Consider the following 19,447-nt stretch of genomic DNA (forward strand, 5'->3'; position numbering starts at 1 on the left):
CACAGTCGCCTACGCAGCAGAAGAGCATATGGAGCAGTGATGTGCCACTGAACAGAAGAATAAAACGTATTTTAAGAAACGGGATAAACGCCCGAGTCTTTAAGTGGCACTTACAGGGTTCCTCTTGTCTTGTACGATTACAATACTTCAAACGCATATGCTAGAATATAGGAAATGTCCGGCGAATTCTCAGAGTAGTTCAATCACCCCTTGCGCCTCTAGAGAGATTTGTCTTTAGTTGAATATTGCGCGTCGGAAGGGAAGGGTCGAATAATACATCTCCTGCCGCGGTGGAGACCGATTATTCCAAGATGCTCGGGCGAATGCAGTATTTCAAATTAACGACAGCACTCGGTAAGTGAGCTTTACTCTAATATGCATGTTATTACAAGCGAACAGTCAGTCGTGCCGTGCGCGCATGGTTTACCTTACTGAGTCTAGGTTCTTTAGTGCGCATCCGACAGGCATAAAGACATTAGGGGTGTTCTATATTATTTATGAGTAATCGTGAATCATTAAAGCATCCATTAGCTGTAAGTGACTTTTGCATTGGATTGCCCCTTTTTTAACCTGAAGGTTAAGCAAGTTCAGCATGTGCACTACCATGGCTTATTTGAATGGACCTGAGAATATAACTGTTTTGAAATGATAATTTTTAGCCGGTATTGATGTTTCTCTGGTGAATGTGATAGTGGGGCACATACAGTTATTTACCCATATGCTATTCATTACCATGTATAACTATGGAAACCCACTGCAATTAGACCCTAATTGTTTCAGCTGTGTTTGGGACATTTTAAGAGAGAACCACGACACCTATAACTCTGGACACAGACGTTAAGTCGTTATGATGTGGTGCCTAATTGAGCAGTTGAGTCAGTGGTGCAACCAGTGGTGACCTGTCATTCATGGCAGGTGGGGCATGTTATTTTGGCATTAATATGTGTCACATATCAGTTTGCAAACAATATATAAAATAATCATTCAGTTAATAAAGCTGCATACAAACATGGTCTCTTTTTTGCTTTCTTGAGTAAGGCAGCTCCAAAATGCAGATGTTTCAGCCAAGCTCAATGCTTTCTGTGGTGGTGGGGCAGCCAGCAGAAAATACGGCTCGTAGGTGTTGGTAATGTTCTCTAGTTGCGCCGTGATTAGCTCAGTGTTCTGTCACTCATTGTGACACTACATCACCGCCAAGTCTAAGGGTAGAGCTAAAAAATGTAAGCCCCTTGGGTGCTGCCATAGAGTTACATTAGAAGTGCCCATCCAAGAAGGCTCAAGGTCATTGGCCACAGATAAAATGACATCAAATCACGTTATATCTACAGTAGCTTTGATTGGACTGATCATGTCAACATCATACTTTCTAAATCTTAGCTAGCAGTCATCATGAATCAAGTCGACAATCTACTGCCAAATCCTTTTTAATCCTTGTCATATGAAGAGAAATAATGAAGAGAAATTATAGATAAAACGTATCGGTGCTCATCGGCCATTGGACATAAACATTAACCAACAAGTTGGAAATCACAAATTCAACAATTAGTGGTTTGGAAGGAATCAGTGGCTAACTTCAAGCATTGCAAAGCAATCACTAGCCTCCTATTCAGTGGAGCGGCTGTGTGGTCCCAAGTCTGGGATTAAGGGTCTCTTTTCCAAGTTTAAAATGATAAACATTCAACATTGGCCATGCTGTCAATGAAGCATGATTTGTGCCGCGCTCAAAACAACTGTTAACTCGGAACTGCAAAATCTGATTTCGGTTAGTTCAAGACAACTGGTAACTCGGGGAAAAAGCGAGCTCCGACTGGGAAAATACATTTTGAATGGTCATCCAACTCGGAATTGTAAATCCGGAACTCAGGCCTCTTTCTAGAGCTAAGACCTGAAGATCACTGACGTCATCATGATTCGATCTTGTTTTTTTCCGAGTTCCCAGTTGTCTTGACAGCACCATAAATCCAGAGAATGCCAGACTTTGATGACAAAATTTGCCAACGAAGGACCGCCGCGCCACCTTCCTGTTCAAGTGAGCACTGCACAACTAGGTGTGTCCAAAAATGTCTTGTATGCTGCTGCATAAATGATGTAATATGCCAGGGAGATATGTATACTGTAGCTAAGAGAGTAATACTAAGTGAATGTTGTGTAGTAAGCTGTTAGTAGCCCATGTGCCTCACCCTAATAATTTGTTATATTTTCTCCTCGTAATTTTGCCTACTGTTCTGACTTGGTGGTGCACATGTAGCCTATAACCTGTTTTAGAGAAATGTAATAATCGAATATTGTAAGAGCTTTCATTGTCTGCTTATTTGCCCCCTTTATTTATCCTACGGTTCTGACTTGGTGTACAGGGAGAATACTGTAAGAACGGCCCATGTTCTGAATTCTGTCGCTGTACATTTCAAAAGTGCTGAACAAATAGTTATATTGACTACGTCCATCCTAGCTCGCTCATTAATGTCTTAATCGAAATTACGGTTGCCTCTTATCCGCTTGTTGTCCCCTTATGCCATAGTTTGTACATCTCAATTGTCAGTAGAAACCACATTTGTTTAAGCAAGTCAGCCATATCAGCTATGTTTTTTTAAAAGGCAGTAAATGAGGCTGAATGAACTGTTTCGCTGCCAGACTGTCACGATCGTCGTAAAGGAGAGTAGACCAAGGCGCAGCGTGTGAAACGAACATGACTTTATTATATTAAAGTATCTAAATAACAAACAAAACACGACTCGTGAAGTCCACGGTTACACTGACCGCATAAGGAACAAAAACCCACAAACACAAGGTGAAGACACACAGTTTAAATATGGCTCCCAATCAGAGATAACGAGCCGACAGCTGACACTCGTTACCTCCGATTGGGAGTCACTCAATACAAACATAGACATCGACAACCTAGACACCCAACATAGAACATGAACACATAGAATGCACACACCCTGGCTCAACATAATGAGTCCCAGAGCCAGGGTGTGACAGTACCCCCCCCTAAAGGCGCGGACTGCGACCGCGCCTCAAAAACCCCAAACAGGGGAGGGCTGGGCGGGCATACCTCCTCGGTGGCGGTTCTGGCTCCGGCCTTGACCACCACCCTACAATACACCCCCCAATGCGCCCCTGGTCCAGTCTGTCGACTCGCACCCCTGGCCTGGTGCGTGGAGGAGGAACGGGCCTTACCAGGCTGACGACGCGCACCCCTGGCCTGGTGCGTGGAGGAGGAATGGGCCTTACCAGGCTGACGACTCGCACCCCTGGCTTGGTGCGTGGAAGAGAGACGGGCCGGACCGGGCTGGCGACGCGCACCGTAGGTTTGGTGCGAGTGGCAGGAACAGGCCGGGTCGGGCTGGCGACGCGCACCGTAGACTTGGTGCGGGTGGCAGGAACAGGCCGGACCGGGCTGGCGACGCGCACCGTAGGTTTGGTGCGAGTGGCAGGAACAGGCCGGGTCGGGCTGGCGACGCGCACCGTAGACTTGGTGCGGGTGGCAGGAACAGGCCGGACCGGGCTGGCGACGCGCACCGTAGGTTTGGTGCGAGTGGCAGGAACAGGCCGGGTCGGACTGGCGACGCGCACCGTAGACTTGGTGCGGGTGGCAGGAACAGGCCGGACCGGGCTGGCGACGCGCACCGTAGGTTTGGTGCGGGTGGCAGGAACAGGCCGGACCGGGCTGGCGACGCGCACCGTAGGTTTGGTGCGGGTGGCAGGAACAGGCCGGACCGGGCTGGCGACGCGCATCGTAGGCTTGCTGCGTGGAGCAGGGACAGGCCGAACCGGGCTGTGGAGACGGATAGGAGGCCTGGAGTGAAGAGCGGCCACCACCCGTCCTGGCTGAATGCCTGCCCTCACACACTCTGTGTGAGGCATCTGCACAGGACGTACAGGGCGGTGTACCCCTGGCCTGGTGGCCTCCTGGATTCGCCCCATCTTTGCCTCCGTCAGCCCCGTCGTCCATGCCGTGTGCCCCCCCCTAAAAATGTCTTGGGGTTGCCTCTCGACCCTCCGACGCTGCTCCCACGTCCAGGTTGCCTGTTCCTGGACACGCTGCTTGGTCCTGGTATGGTGGGTTTTTCTGTCACGATCGTCGTAAAGGAGAGTAGACCAAGGCGCAGCGTGTGAAACGAACATGACTTTATTATATTAAAGTATCTAAATAACAAACAAAACACGACTCGTGAAGTCCACGGTTACACTGACCGCATAAGGAACAAAAACCCACAAACACAAGGTGAAGACACACAGTTTAAATATGGCTCCCAATCAGAGATAACGAGCCGACAGCTGACACTCGTTACCTCCGATTGGGAGTCACTCAATACAAACATAGACATCGACAACCTAGACACCCAACATAGAACATGAACACATAGAATGCACACACCCTGGCTCAACATAATGAGTCCCAGAGCCAGGGTGTGACACAGACAAGGCTCTGCTGATAGCCAGGTGGAGCAGTAGTAAGATGTTGGGACAGCTTTAGGTAGGCCCTAACAGTTTGTGGGCATCATTTGTCACCGTTATAGTGCAATTCATGTATTGTTTAGTATTGTGTTGTGTAGTGGCTTTGCTGGCATGCATCCCACATTTCTTTTGTTTGTTTGCCCCACCAAGATTTACATGCTAAAATCGCCACTGGGTGCAACTGACTTTGAGAAACGATGAACCTGGAGTGTAGCCTCTAGAACTGTCATGGTGCTTATTAACTGAGACTGTTATATTGATATAATAATACACTTTTTTTGTTTGTTGCCAAAATTATGATGTCTTGTGTTTTCGTGTACAATCAGTTCACTGTGCATGATAACTGGGAAAATTGGGAACGTACCTACAATAACTAATCTGAAGTGAATTAAGTTCAGTTCCTGTGTAGTGTTAGTCCACAGCCAGACCTCATGTCATGCAACCAGGTGTGGGGTTTCTGACACTGCCAGTGAAGACCAATTATTGAAAGTTTGCACATTCTGGAACTTCGGCCTCATCAATTTGAACTAGAGTGAACAAAAATATGTATATATTTTATAAGGAAATCTGAAAATTTTAATAAATAAATTATTCACTAATCTATGGATTTCACATGACTGGGAATACAGATATGCATCTGTTGGTCACAGATACCTTTACAAAAAAAGGTAGGGGCGTGGATAAGAAAACAAGGAAGTAGCTGGTGTGACCACCATTTGCCTCATGCAGTGCGACATCTCCTTCGCATAGAGTTGATCAGGCTGTTGATTGTGGCCTATGGAATGTTGACCCACTCCTCTTCAATGGCTGTGCGAAGTTGCTGGATATTGGCGGGAACTGGAACATGCTGTCATACACGTCGATCCAGAGCATCCCAAACATGCGCAATGGGTGACATGTCTGTTAAGTATGCAGGCCATGGAAGAACTGGGACATTTTCAGCTTCCAGGAATTGTGTACAGATCCTTGTGACATGGGGCCGTGCATTATCATGCTGAAACATGAGGTGATGGCAATGGATGAATGGCACGACAATGGGCCTCAGGATCTCATCACGGTATCTCTGTGCATTCAAATTGCCATTGATAAAATGCAATTGTGTTCGTTGTCCGTAGCTTATCCCTGCCCATACCATAACCCCACCGCCACCATGGGGCACTCTGTTCACAACGTTGACATCAGCAAACCGCTCGCACACACGACACCATATACGCTGTCAATCAATCAATCAAATTGTATTTATAAAGCCCTTTTTACATCAGCAGATGTCACAAAGTGCTATACAATGTGCTGTCGCCATCTGCCTGGTACAGTTGAAACCGGGAATAATCTGTGAAGAGCAAACATCTCCTGCATGCCAGTGGCCATCGAAGGTGAGCATTTGCCCGCTGATGTCGGTTACGGCGCTGAACTGCAGTCAGGTCAAGACCATGGTGAGGACGACGAGCACGCAGATGAGCTTCCCTGAGACGTTTCTGACAGTTTGTGCAGAAATTCTTTGGTTTTGCAATCCCACAGTTTCATCAGCTGTCCGGGTGGCTTGTCTCAGACGATCCCACAGGTGAAGAAGCCGGATGTGGAGGTCCTAGGCTGGCATGGTTACACGTGGTCTGCGGTTGTGAGGCCGGTTGGACGTACTACCAAATTCTCTAAAACGACGTTGGAGGCGGCTTATGGTAGAGAAATGGACATTCAATTCTCTGGCAGCAGCTTTGGTGGACATTTCTGCAGTCAGCTTACCAATTGCACGCCCCCTTAACTTGAGACGTCTGTGGTATTGTGTAGTGTGACAACTGCACATTTTATTTATTGTCCCCAGCACAAGGTAATGATCATGCTGTTTAATCAGCTTCTTGAAATGCCACACGTGTCAGGTGGATGGATTATCTTGGCAAAGGAGAAATGCTCACTAACAAGGATGTAAACAAATTTGTGCACACAATTTGAAGAAATAAGCTTTTTGTGCATATTAAACATTTCTGAGATCTTTTATTTCAGCTCATGAAATATGGGACTAACACTTTACGTTTATATTTTTGTTCAGTATAATTTCATTTTCCCACACTTCAAAGTCTGTTTTGTGCTGGTGTATATTTGGAAATAGATATGCCAGTTGCTGGTATTTGGAAGTCCCTCAGTGACTAATGAATTAACTTCTCAGGTCATGTTCTTGTAGTTCAAAAAGGAAGAAAAGTACCAACAACATATTGGAGACTGGGTCTGCCTCCCTGGCACCTACAGTGCCTTTGGAAAGTATTCAGACCCCTTGACTTTTTCCACATTTTGTTACATTACAGCCTGATTCTAAAATGGATTTAAAAAACTCAGCAATCTACACACAATACTCCATAATGACAAAGCGAAAACAGGTTTTTAGAAATTTGTCCACATTTATAAAAAATAAAAAACAGATCCCTTATTTACATAAGTATTCAGACCCTTTTCTATGAGACTCGAAATTGAGCTCAGGTGCATCCTGATTCCATTGATCATCCTTGAGATGTTTCTACAACTTGATTGGAATCCACCAGTGGTAAATTGAATTGATTGGACATGATTTGGAAATGCACACACCTGTCTATCTAAGGTCCCACAGTTGACAGTGCATGTCAGAGCAAAAACCATGCCATGAGGTCGAAGGAATTGTCCGTAGAGCTCCGAGACAGGATTGTGTCGAGGCACAGAGCTGGGGAAGGGTACCAAAACATTTCTGCAGTATTGAAGGTCCCCAAGAACACAGTGGCCTCCATCATTCTTAAATGGAAGAAGTTTGGAACCACCAAGACTCTTCCTAGAGCTGGCCGCCAAGCCAAACTGAGCAATCTGGGGAGAAGGGCCTTGATCAGGTAGGTGACCAAGAACCTGATGGTCACTCTGACAGAGCTCTACAGTTGCTCTGTGGAGATGGGAGAACCTTCCAGAAGGACAACCATCTCTGCAGCACTCCACCAATCAGGCCTTTATGGTAGAGTGGCCAGACAGAAGCCACTCCTCAGTAAAAGACACATGACAGCCTGCTTGGAGTTTGCCAAAAGGCACCTAAAGACTCACAGACCTTGAGAAACATGGCAACTGCTCAGCCTCCTACCGCAAGGTAGTGCATCACTGGGGCCAAGCTTCCTGCCATCCAGGATCTTTATACCAGGCGGTGTCAGAGGAAGGCCCTAAAAATTGTCAAAGACTCCAGCCACCCTAGTCATAGACTGTTCTCTCTGCTACCGCACGGAAAGCGTTACCAGAGCGCCAAGTCTAGGTCCAAAAGGATCCTTAACAGCTTCTACCCACAAGCCATAAGACTCCTGAACAGCTAATCAAATGGCTACCCGGACTAGTTTCTGGAGGAAACCTGGCACCATTCCTACGGTGAAGGATGGTGATGGCAGCATCATGCTGTGGGGATGTTTTTCGGCGGCAGGGACTGGGAGGCTAGTCACGATCGAGAGATCCTTGATGAAAACCTGCTCCAGAGCGCTCAGGACCTCAGACTGGGGAGAATGTTCACCTTCCAACAGGACAACGACCCTAAGCACACAGCCAAGACAATGCAGGAGTGGCTTCGGGACAAGTCTCAATGTCCTTGAGTGGCCCAGACAGAGCCCAGACTTGAACCCGATCAAACATCTCTGGAGAAACCTGAAAATAGCTGTGTGGCAACGCTCCCCATCCAACCTGACAGATCTGCAGAGAAGAATGGGAGAAACTCCTCAAATACAGGTGTGCCAAGCTTGTAGCGTCATACCCAAGAAGACTCGATGTTGTAATCGCTGACAAAGGTGCTTCAAAAAAGTACTGAGTAAAGGGTCTGAGTACTTATGTAAATGTGATATTTCCGTTTTTTATTTTTAATAAATGTGCAAAAATAAATAAATAAATGCTTTGTTATTATGGGGTATTGTGTGTAGATTGATGAGGGGAAAAAACGATTTAATCAATTTTAGAATAAGGCTGTAACGTAACAAAATGTGGAAAAAGTCAAGGGGTCTGAATACTTTCTGAATGCACTGTATATATCCCTATGGGCCTTGGTCAAATGTAGGGCACTGTATAGGGAATACGGTGCCATTTGGGACGCAGCCTGGGACTGGGTCTGAAACCATGAAACGCTCCTCTGTTTCTATTAAGCCAACAGTCTGCGAGTCCCTCTAACTCTCAGATTCCTACGCTCACATGTGATGCCGGCTCGTGACCATCATTAGAGAATTGAGTTAGAGATGCAGCTGGAGATAGAGGCTCATATTAGCAGCTATCACATTCCACCAAGGCTGCGTATCAAATGGCACCCTATTCCCCATGGGCCCTGGTCAAAAGTAGTGCACTATATAGAGAATAGAGTGCCATTTGGGACAGGGACACGGACTAAGAGTTTCCCTATAACCTCTAGGTCCCATCCCCACTGACCACCTACTGCACACCCAAACTGCCTCAGTCCATGCACTACAGCCTGGGGAGACTACAGGGAGAGCTTGAAATACTCATTTTAAATGTTCTGTTGCAAAACGTTTTCCGTTCCATGCCCTAATGAAACTGACCCTAGACTGCTATAGTCCAAATGGAACACATCTGTATCCACAGCTATAGTAGTGGGATAACATCTTCCATACATGCCCTTACATCGACCCGGTACTGGTACCCCTTGTATATAGCCAAGTTATCGTTACTCATTGTGTATTTATTATTACGGGTTTTACTTTTCTATTATTTCTCTATTTTCTTTCTCTCTGCATTGTTGGGAAGGGCCAGTAAGTAAGCATTTCACTGTTAGTCTACACCTGTTGTTTATAAAGCGTGTGACTAATAACATTTTATTTTATTTTATTTGACACCTCCCCTTCTTGGAATAATAACCTTGTGAGGAGCTGTGTTTAATGGTTACTCTTAGCTACTCTTCCTGAGTATTTGCCTCGTCTATGGCCTTGTCTCCCTCTGTGAGCTGCCTGATTGTTTATTAATGAGGGGGGCTGGGCAGGAGCCTACTGGTTTGGACCATACTGAGAAATCTCATGTTGTACTAGGAGCGCTGTTCCAGCACGGCTCAGGGGCCCACATGGTTACTGTGGTGGCGGCATTTAAGCCTAACCCGAACGGAGATGGGAGTACAGGTGTTTTTGGTTTAGGACCTGGAGGAGAGCTCATCTGGCTTCAATCAGGGGTGTGTGGGACTGGGACACAATAAAGACTTAATTTAAACTGTAAACAATAATTACCTTTTAATGTGGCATGAACACAACCAGTCTGATTGTCAAACAAATCACTTAAAAGAGTAGGCTACCTTGTCCATGTTTATGCACTCCCAAATAATTCCAGCATCCAAACTGCATTGATACTCGCTCCATTTGCTGAATGGAAATAGACATCTGTTACAAAACACCAAAACGTGTGCCTAATGACGTTCAGCGATTGCCATTGATTAGGCCTACATTAATTGATGCGTCTTGCTGACAAAATTATATTTATTTGTAGCCTGAAAAGTCTGGACACCTGAAATGGGGCTGAAACTGTCCTGGGAAAAATGGTCACCCCAACACACATGGTCAACTTACTAGACTAGGCTACAATGTGTATTACCATGAACTTCAAATAGGCCTACCTGTAGTCAGTAATGTAGTGTTAAAAAAAAACTAGGTGGGTAAAACTCTGATTGCCGGTCACGGTGAAAAAAGTTACTCTCCCTATACTTTCAATGCATTTTTATGAAAAAGGTGGGTAAACAGCTTTGACTTGTGTTTACCCTCCACTAGGCCTACACAACTGCCGATAGCCTACCCTCTCAGCCAAGGCAATTTTAAACACATGAACACACGCAGAATAGGTATCCTACATTCAATATAATACATGAGTTGAATCAAAACATGTTTTACACCCTAGTTCATGAGTTGTCCATAATTCATGAGTCTTCACAGATCATGTGACATAAAACACTACCTTTGACTGACAAAAGAAAACCATGATAAATCAACTGATAAATCTAATGCATTGGAATAAAGAATATTTTTGCCATGCGTCCTTGATAAAGAAATGGCTAAAATTATGAAGTACAGAGGAAAATCTATGCAAAAGGAGCTCAGCTGAGGCTGAAACTCCGCACTACTGAGTGGACAGCATTTCACCCCCCCGTTTTTTCACGTGTTGTGTACTAAAATAAACATGTACGCTTATCACGCTGCGCCTTGGTTCCACGAGTCATTAAACGAGCGTGACATGTATGTATCACAAGTGTGCATTCATGTACTATAGTCTGGTTATTATTTCTCAGATGTTTGCATGATGTTGTCAGTCAGAATATCTCTAATCAATTTATGGGATGTAGGCAAATGTAGAATGTAGCTCACTCATAATAACACGTGTGTATTCATGGGACAGCCCACTCATCACATATGTGTGTGGTAGGATACCTACAAAGGGTGTTCATTGTACATCTGTACGTCTATTTGCATACGCAATCAAGGAGTCATGTTTTATGTCTTTCAAATGAAATATGTCTGTCAACTGGAATTTGATGGAATGCTCAGAGAACATATAATGAGTCTATGCAAAGAGAATCCTCAACATTCTTTAGAGGAGTGACATATATCTGTCTGTGTACATAGGCACTACAGTGTATCTATCTCTACAGTCTACATTTATTTCACTGTCTGAAGGCTAATTTATGTATGGAATGCTGCTGCAGCTGATTTGATTAAATTACTAATTCATTGGCTGTTTGAAGATGAGTGGGGTGGAACCTGGGCGGTTTGTCTTTAGACATTAGTGCTCTGGCTGAATTTATGAGTCTGGAGAAAAGGAGACTGGCTGAACCCACAGACCCACAGCAAATGATAGCAAATGCTGCTAATTTGATATACACTGTATACGCCAAAAATAGGATCATATAATTTATTTTCATCCAGTGAACTCCACTCCATTGCCTCATGCAATGGAACCAAGGAAATAGTCCCCAAAGTTCAAATCGCCCATCTGGCACTCTAGGCAGGTTCAACAAAAGTATTTGAAAGAATTTCAACCCAGGTCAGGGTATAACAGTGGAGGGGGAGAGGGAACGATAGTCAAGCTTTGTCCAACAGAAAGATGGCCACTCCCTCACCCTAACCGTGGCCCTGGTATTGGGAGTCCATCCTCTGCCCTCAGCCAGCACTCCAGGCAGACATCCCCTGACAGATGCTCCAGATCTCCCAGAAGACAGTCTCCCTCCATACTTGGAGCTTAAAAAATAAATTCCTTTACTGTCCGTTTGACGGGCCGAACCACTGTCTTCTGTCTTCTCTTTTATCGGCCCACATGAAACACTGGAAGCAAGAAGCTATTGTTTCGTACAAAATTTGTTTTTGTTTGTTGTGAGAACCAAAAACTACATATCAGGAAGGTTTTCTTTGGGAGGTTACATCAATATGGTGTAGTAGTCACAGAAACAAAATACGAGAACTGAAATATCAGAATAAATATGACTTGATGTGATCTATAAACAGTAAACAAAGAACATGTAACTAGTGGAACAAGACATCAGGTAAAATAACCAAGAAAATGTGCATCCAGTTAAGAAAACAAGCATGCAGTTTGACTCATGGAAGCAGATCCCATGTCTTCACAGATCTCATATACAGCTGGTGTTTGCAAAGCTTATAAGAGCCCAGATGAGTGATGTTTCCCATTTAAGAAAAATTACCTTGTGGTAGTGTTTAGCTTTGGAATATCAAATACCAAACGACCTCGATCAAACATCACTGTTACTAATTTATATGCCAACATACACAAGTACTGGCTTGGAAAGCAGCCAACTATAATACTTGTAGGAGTTTCATGTCTATACACTTGCAATCATTTACCCGGACATAATTGATTCAGAACTATCAAAACGTTTGTGTTGAATGTAAAATATAACAATCTTCCTGTCAGGAAACCTCAACCTCAAGTGAGTTGTTTGGATGAGCATCTATTTTTGTGTATCACAATGTTCATTGTCAGTGATGGTGTGTAGATAGGTCAAGAAAAGTTATTCTGTCATTTCCTGTTGCTGAGATACATGTAAGTCTGTCAAGCAAAGGAAGAATTCTGAGTGCAAGCAGTATGTTTATGTACACAGTTGTAATCGTTTGGTTGGTTTGCTGGCAGATTGTGGGTAGTGGGCATATCAGATATCGCAGGGGCACAAGTCTCCATCAAGTTAACAAATGCACACTGCAGTTTGGCAGTAGACAAAAGCAGGAGCGTCACTGACTCGCACCATTAAAATAATGGCCTATCCACAGACTGGATACATCTCATCAAACACTTATTTAAGGCTAACCGATAGCTATTCCTGAGTTTATCAGTTTGTTAGTGTTGGCCTCTCCTCAGTGCACCATGAAGTTAAACGCATAAGATTCTTAGCATTCAGCTTTTCAGCTACGTTGTTTACTTCTTCAGTGTGTTATTTCTTGTTTGTTCCTTTGATGCTAAAGTTGCAGCCAGGAGAGGAAGTGTTTAGCAGGATGCAAGCATGTGTGCAAAAGCTGAAGGATGCTCTGTGTGAGAAATGGTTTGAAAAACGTATTGAAGCTGCAGAGGAGGCTGATGTCGTGTGTCATTATATTTCTCACGAATCTGAGCTCATATGCGGTCACGCCATGTCAAGGCAAGTCAACTCGCAAACTTGTCGACGCTAGATATTGACTGTACAGTGGGGGGAAAAAGTATGTAGTCAGCCACCAACTGTGCAAGTTCTCCCACTTAAAAAGATGAGAGAGGCCTGTAATCTTCATCATAGGTACACGTCAACTATGACAGACAAAATGAGAATTTCTTTTCCAGAAAATCACATTGTAGGATTTTTTATGAATTTATTTGCAAATTATGGTGGAAAATAAGTATTTGGTCAATAACAAAAGTTTCTCAATACTTTGTTATATACCCTTTGTTGGCAATGACACAGGTCAAACGTTTTCTGTAAGTCTTCACAAGGTTTTCACACACTGTTGCTGGTATTGTGGCCCATTCCTCCATGCAGATCTCCTCTAGAGCAGTGATGTTTTGGGGCTGTCGCTGGGCAACACAGACTTTCAACTCCCTCCAAAGATTTTCTATGGGGTTGAGATCTGGAGACTGGCTAGGCCACTCCAGGACCTTGAAATGCTTCTTACGAAGCCACTCCTTCGTTGCCCGGGCGGTGTGTTTGGGATCATTGTCATGCTGAAAGACCCAGCCACGTTTCATCTTCAATGCCCTTGCTGATGGAAGGAGGTTTTCACTCAAAATCTCACGATACATGGCCCCATTCATTCTTTCCTTTACACGGATCAGTCGTCCTGGTCCCTTTGCAGAAAAACAGCCCCAAAGCATGATGTTTCCACCCCCATGCTTCACAGTAGGTATGGTGTTCTTTGGATGCAACTCAGCATTCTTTGTCCTCCAAACACGACGAGTTGAGTTTTTACCAAAAAGTTCTATTTTGGTTTCATCTGACCATATGACATTCTCCCAATCCCCTTCTGGATCATCCAAATGCACTCTAGCAAACTTCAGACGGGCCTGGACATGTACTGGCTTAAGCAGGGGGACACGTCTGGCACTACTGGATTTGAGTCCCTGGCGGCGTAGTGTGTTACTGATGGTAGGCTTTGTTACTTTGGTCCCAGCTCTCTGCAGGTCATTCACTAGGTCCCCCCGTGTGGTTCTGGGATTTTTGCTCACCGTTCTTGTGATCATTTTGACCCCACGGGGTGAGATCTTGCGTGGAGCCCCAGATCGAGGGAGATTATCAGTGGTCTTGTATGTCTTCCATTTCCTAATAATTGCTCCCACAGTTGATTTCTTCAAACCAAGCTGCTTACCTATTGCAGATTCAGTCTTCCCAGCCTGGTGCAGGTCTACAATTTTGTTTCTGGTGTCCTTTGACAGCTCTTTGGTCTTGGCCATAGTGGAGTTTGGAGTGTGACTGTGTGAGGTTGTGGACAGGTGTCTTTTATACTGATAACAAGTTCAAACAGGTGCCATTAATACAGGTAACGAGTGGAGGACAGAGGAGCCTCTTAAAGAAGAAGTTACAGGTCTGTGAGAGCCAGAAATCTTGCTTGTTTGTAGGTGACCAAATACTTATTTTCCACCATAATTTGCAAATAAATTCATAAAAAATCCTACAATGTGATTTTCTGGATTTTTTTCCCTCAATTTGTCTGTCATAGTTGACGTGTACCTATGATGAAAATTACAGGCCTCTCTCATCTTTTTAACTGGGAGAACTTGCACAATTGGTGGCTGACTAAATACTTTTTCCCCCCACTGTATATACAGTTGAAGTCGGAAGTTTACACACTTAGGTTGGAGTCATTAAAACTCGTGTTTCAACCACTCCACAAATTTCTTGTTAACAAACTATAGTTTTGGCAAGTTGGTTAGGACATCTACTTTGTGCATGACACAAGTAAATTTTCCAACAATTGTTTACAGACAGATTATTTCACTTAGAATTTACTGAATCACAATTTCAGTGGGTCAGAAGTTTACATACACTAAATTGACTGTGCCTTTAAACAGCTTGGAAAATTCCAGAAAATGATGTCATGGCTTTAGAAGCTTCTGATAGGTTAATTGACATCATTTGAGTCAATTGGAGGTGTACCTGTGGATGTATTTCAAGGCCTACCTTCAAACTCAGTGCCTCTTTGCTTGACATCATGGGAAAATCTAAAGAAATCAGCCAAGACCTCAGAAAAAAATGGTAGATCTCCACAAGTCTGGTTCATCCTTGGGAGCAATTTCAAAACGCCTGAAGGTACCACGTTAATCTGTATAAACACCATGGGACCACGCAGCCGTCATACCGCTCAGGAAGGAGATGCGTTCTGTCTCCTAGAGATGAACGTACTTTGGTGTGAAAAGTGCAAATCAATCCCAGAACAACAGCAAAGGACCTTGTGAAGATGCTGGAGGAAACAGGTTCAAAAGTGTCTATATCCACAGTAAAACGAGTCCTATATCGACATAACCTGAAAGGCCGCTCAGCAAGGAAGAAGCCACTGCTCCAAAACCGCCATAAAAAAGCCAGACTACGATTTGCAACTGCACATGGGGACAAAGATCATACTTTTTGGAGAAATGTCCTCTGGTCTGATGAAACAAAAGTAAAACTGTTTGGCCATAATGACCATCGTTATGTTTGGAGGATAAAGGGGGTCGCTTGCAAGCCGAAGAACACCATCCCAACCGTGAAGCACGGGGGTGGCAGCATCATGCTGTGGGGGTGCTTTGCTGCAGGAGGGACTGGTGCACTTCACAAAATAGATGGCATCATGAGGAAGGAACAGTATGTGGATATATTGAAGCAACATCTCAAGACATCAGTCAGGAAGTTAAAGCTTGGTCGAAAATGGGTCTTCCAAATGGACAATGACCCCAAACATACTTCCAAAGTTATGGCAAAATGGCTTAAGGACAACAAAGTCAAGGTACTGGAGTGGCCATCACAAAGCCCTGACCTCAATCCTATAGAAATTGTGTGGGCAGAACTGAAAAAGCGTGTGAGAGCAAGAAAGCCTACAAACCTGACTCAGTTACACCAGCTCTGTCAGGAGGAATGGGTCAAAATTCACCCAACTTATTGTAGGAAGCTTGTAGAAGGCTACCCAAAACGTTTGACCCAAGTTAAACAATTTAAAGGCAATGCTACCAGATACTAATTGAGTGTATGTAAACTTCTGACCCACTGGGAATGTGATGAAAGAAATAAAAGCTGAAATAAATCAGTCTCTCTACTATTATTCTGACATTTCACATTCTTTCACACACACTTAAAATAAAGTGGTGATCCTAACTGTTCTAAGACAGGGAATTTTTACTAGGATTAAATGTCAGGAATTGTGAAAAGCTGATTTTAAATGTATTTGGCTAAGGTGTATGTAAACTTCCGACTTCAACTGTATATAGATTTTCTCTTACACACGCTGATGTTCTACGAAGTATGCAACAGCAGCATGGAAACACAATGCTCTTGGACATGCAGACTCCGCTATGTAGTCACAGTTCCTCTCTCACTCACACTCTAAGATTCTAAGAATTTTGCAGGTGTCCATGCTGCATAATTCTTAGAACCTCATTGTGTGTGAGAGACTACGACTGGTTATATCATGGCATTGTTGAATACTTGGTTTTGATTCGCTTGAAGGTCATTCTAGTGCGTGCATTATTTCCCTTTATACAATGGGTGGGTCTAATCCTGGACGCTGATTGCTTAAAACCGCATTCCAGCCGGTGTCTATTCCACAAGTTACCACCAGCTAAAGCTATAACGTTGAAATGCCTATTTACTCTGTTCCATCTCACTGCACAATCCACTGTCTCATCAGCCCAGCCAAACAATTTATAAACTTGGTCTCCACTGTAAAAAGCATCGAGACATTATCTCCCATTTCTTTTAGACTAGCAATTGGTTTTCAATAGCGCACATTTGTATAAACCTTGCTGTCTGTCTCTCTGACATTTGCAACATTGTTTCAAAATTGAAATTCGATCTCCAGCTGTCCCATAGTAAGGAATTTCTAGGAGTCGGGATGAGACAGAATGACAGGCAGCTTTTCTCAGCCAGTTGAAATCAGAATCAGCATAATTTCTGTGGATATATACAAAGAAATGTCAATAGAAAACAGGTAAAACAAAATGAAGTGCAGCTTGTTTACAGCCTTTCCAGCTTCAGTTTTAAGTGATTGTGTTAGCTGTGTTGTTGGCTAGCCCCTCTGAACAACAGTGTCCTGACGAGAGAGCACATTTTCTATGCCAGGTGAAATCGCACATCATTATCTCATTGTTATGGATGTATCCAAATAAATGTCACTTGCGCGTCGTGGAACATCTTGTCGTTCATTATTTTCCATAGAACGCATAGCCCCTTGGCTTTTGGATATATACTGAACAAAAATATAAACGCAACATGTAAAGTGTTGGTTCCATGTTTCATGAGCTGAAATAAAAGATCCCAGAAATGTTCCATATACACAAAAAGCTTATTTCTCTCAGATTTTGTGCACAAATTTGTTTACATCCCTGTTAGTGAGCATTTTATCCTTTGTCAAGATAATCCATCCACCTGACCTGGGGTGGCATATCAAGAAGCTGATTAAACAGCATGATCATTACACAAGTGCACCTTGTGCTGGGGACCATAAAAGGCCACTCTAAAATGTGCAGTTTGGTCACACAACACAATGCCACAGATGTCTCAAGTTTTGAGGGAGCAAGCAAATGACATGCTGACTGCAGGAATGTACACCAGAGCTGTTGCCAGATAATTTAACATTCATTTCTCTACCATAAGCCGCCTCCAATGTCGTTTTAGAGAATTTGGCAGTACGTCCAACCGGCCTCACAACCGCAGACCACGTATATCCACGCCAGCCTAGGACCTCCACGTCCAGCTTCATCACCTGCGGGATCCTCTTAGACCTGTGGTTTTGCACTCCCAAAGAATTTCTGCAAAAACTGTCTGAAACCGTCTCAGGGAAGCACATCTGCGTGCTCGTCATCCTCACCAGAGTCTTGACCTGACTGCAGTTCGGCATCGTAACCGAGCCCCACCAGTACAGTTGAAACTGGGATTTACCTGTGAAGAGCACACTTCTCCAGCGTGCCAGTGGCCATCGAAGGTGAGAATTTGCCCACTGGCACGCTGGAGAAGTGTGCTCTTCACAGGTAAATCCCAGTTTCAACTGTACTGGGCAGATACTGTGTATGAACGTTGTGAAGAGAGTGCCCATGGTGGGGTTATGATATGGGCAGGCATAAGCTACGGACAACGAACACAATTGCATTTTATTGATGGCAATTTGAATGCACAGAGATACCGTGACGAGATCCTGAGGCCCATTGTCATCTCATTCATCCGCCCCCATCCCCTCATCTTTCAGCATCATATTGCCTGGCCCAAAGTAGCAAGGATCTGTACACAATTCCTGGATGCTGAAAATGTCCCAGTTCTTCCATGGCCTGCATACTTCCCAGACATGTCACCCATTGAGCATGTTTGGGAAGCTCTGGATCGACGTGTACGACAGCGTGTTTCAGTTCCTGCCAATATCCAGTAACTTCGCACAGCCATTGAAGAGGAGTGGGACAACATTCCACAATCAATAGCCTGATCAACTCTATGCGAAGGAGATGTCGCACTGCCTGAGGCATATGGTGGTCACACCAGATACATTTACATTTTAGTCATTTAGCAGACGCTCTTATCCAGAGCGATTTACAGTTAGTGAGTGCATTTTTTTTTCTTCATACTGGTCCCCCATGGGAATCGAACCCACAGCCCTGGCGTTGCAAGCACCATGCTCTACCAACTGAGCTACACGGGACTGTACTGACTGGTTTTCTGATCCATGCCCCTACTTGTTTTTTTAAGGTATCTGTGACCAACAGATGCATATCTGTATTCCCAGTCGTGTGAAATCCATACATTAGGTCCTAATTTATTTATTTCAACTGACTGATTTCCAGTTGTGTAAAGTAACGAAGTATAAATACTTTGTTACTGTGCTTAAGTAGTTTTGGGGTATCTGTACTTTACTATTTATATTTCTGTTGACCTTAACTTTTACTTCACTACATAAAATGTTTTTAAAAGTATACTTTTACTCCGATACATTTCCCCTGACACCTTCCTTACTCGCTACGAAATCAAATCAATCTGAAGCTGGAAGAAGAAAAAAAAATCATTTCGGAAACAAGATACAAGCAACATCGGCGAGTCAGCACGCTCATTGGTGAACTTGTTTTTGCAATGCAGCATGCGACGACATGCAGAGTTGAACCAATCCTCATCAGTTTGGGCAAATCCAAGGGTCCTAAAGAGCTACCTCCAACCACCAGGAGCCTGTCACTTGCAAAACAGTCAACCACTCAGTAGCACTTTGCCCAAGCGTGTCCGAAATCGCACAATCATGTCCGACATCGCTCTACCACCACCTGATGAGGAGGAACACCCTTGGCTGTATCTAAAAATAAATGTTTCCTTTTCTCGGAATGAAGG

The 19,447-nt window shown here is 44.1% G+C and overlaps 1 protein-coding gene across 1 annotated transcript in view; it reads left to right on the forward strand.

Moving 5' to 3' along the window:
* The first annotated feature begins 275 nt into the window (after positions 1 to 275).
* LOC311128067 (integrin alpha-1-like) overlaps positions 276 to 19,447 on the forward strand; it is an 86,326-nt gene continuing 67,154 nt past the window's right edge. Inside the window, exon 1 of the mRNA XM_084160021.1 lies at positions 276 to 354. Coding sequence (XP_084016147.1) covers positions 312 to 354 — 43 coding nt within the window. The 5' untranslated portion in view covers positions 276 to 311. The remainder of the gene's footprint in view (positions 355 to 19,447) is intronic.

This window comes from Coregonus lavaretus (assembly GCF_964263955.1).
Source record: "Coregonus lavaretus genome assembly, chromosome: 4".
Taxonomy (NCBI): domain Eukaryota; kingdom Metazoa; phylum Chordata; class Actinopteri; order Salmoniformes; family Salmonidae; genus Coregonus; species Coregonus lavaretus.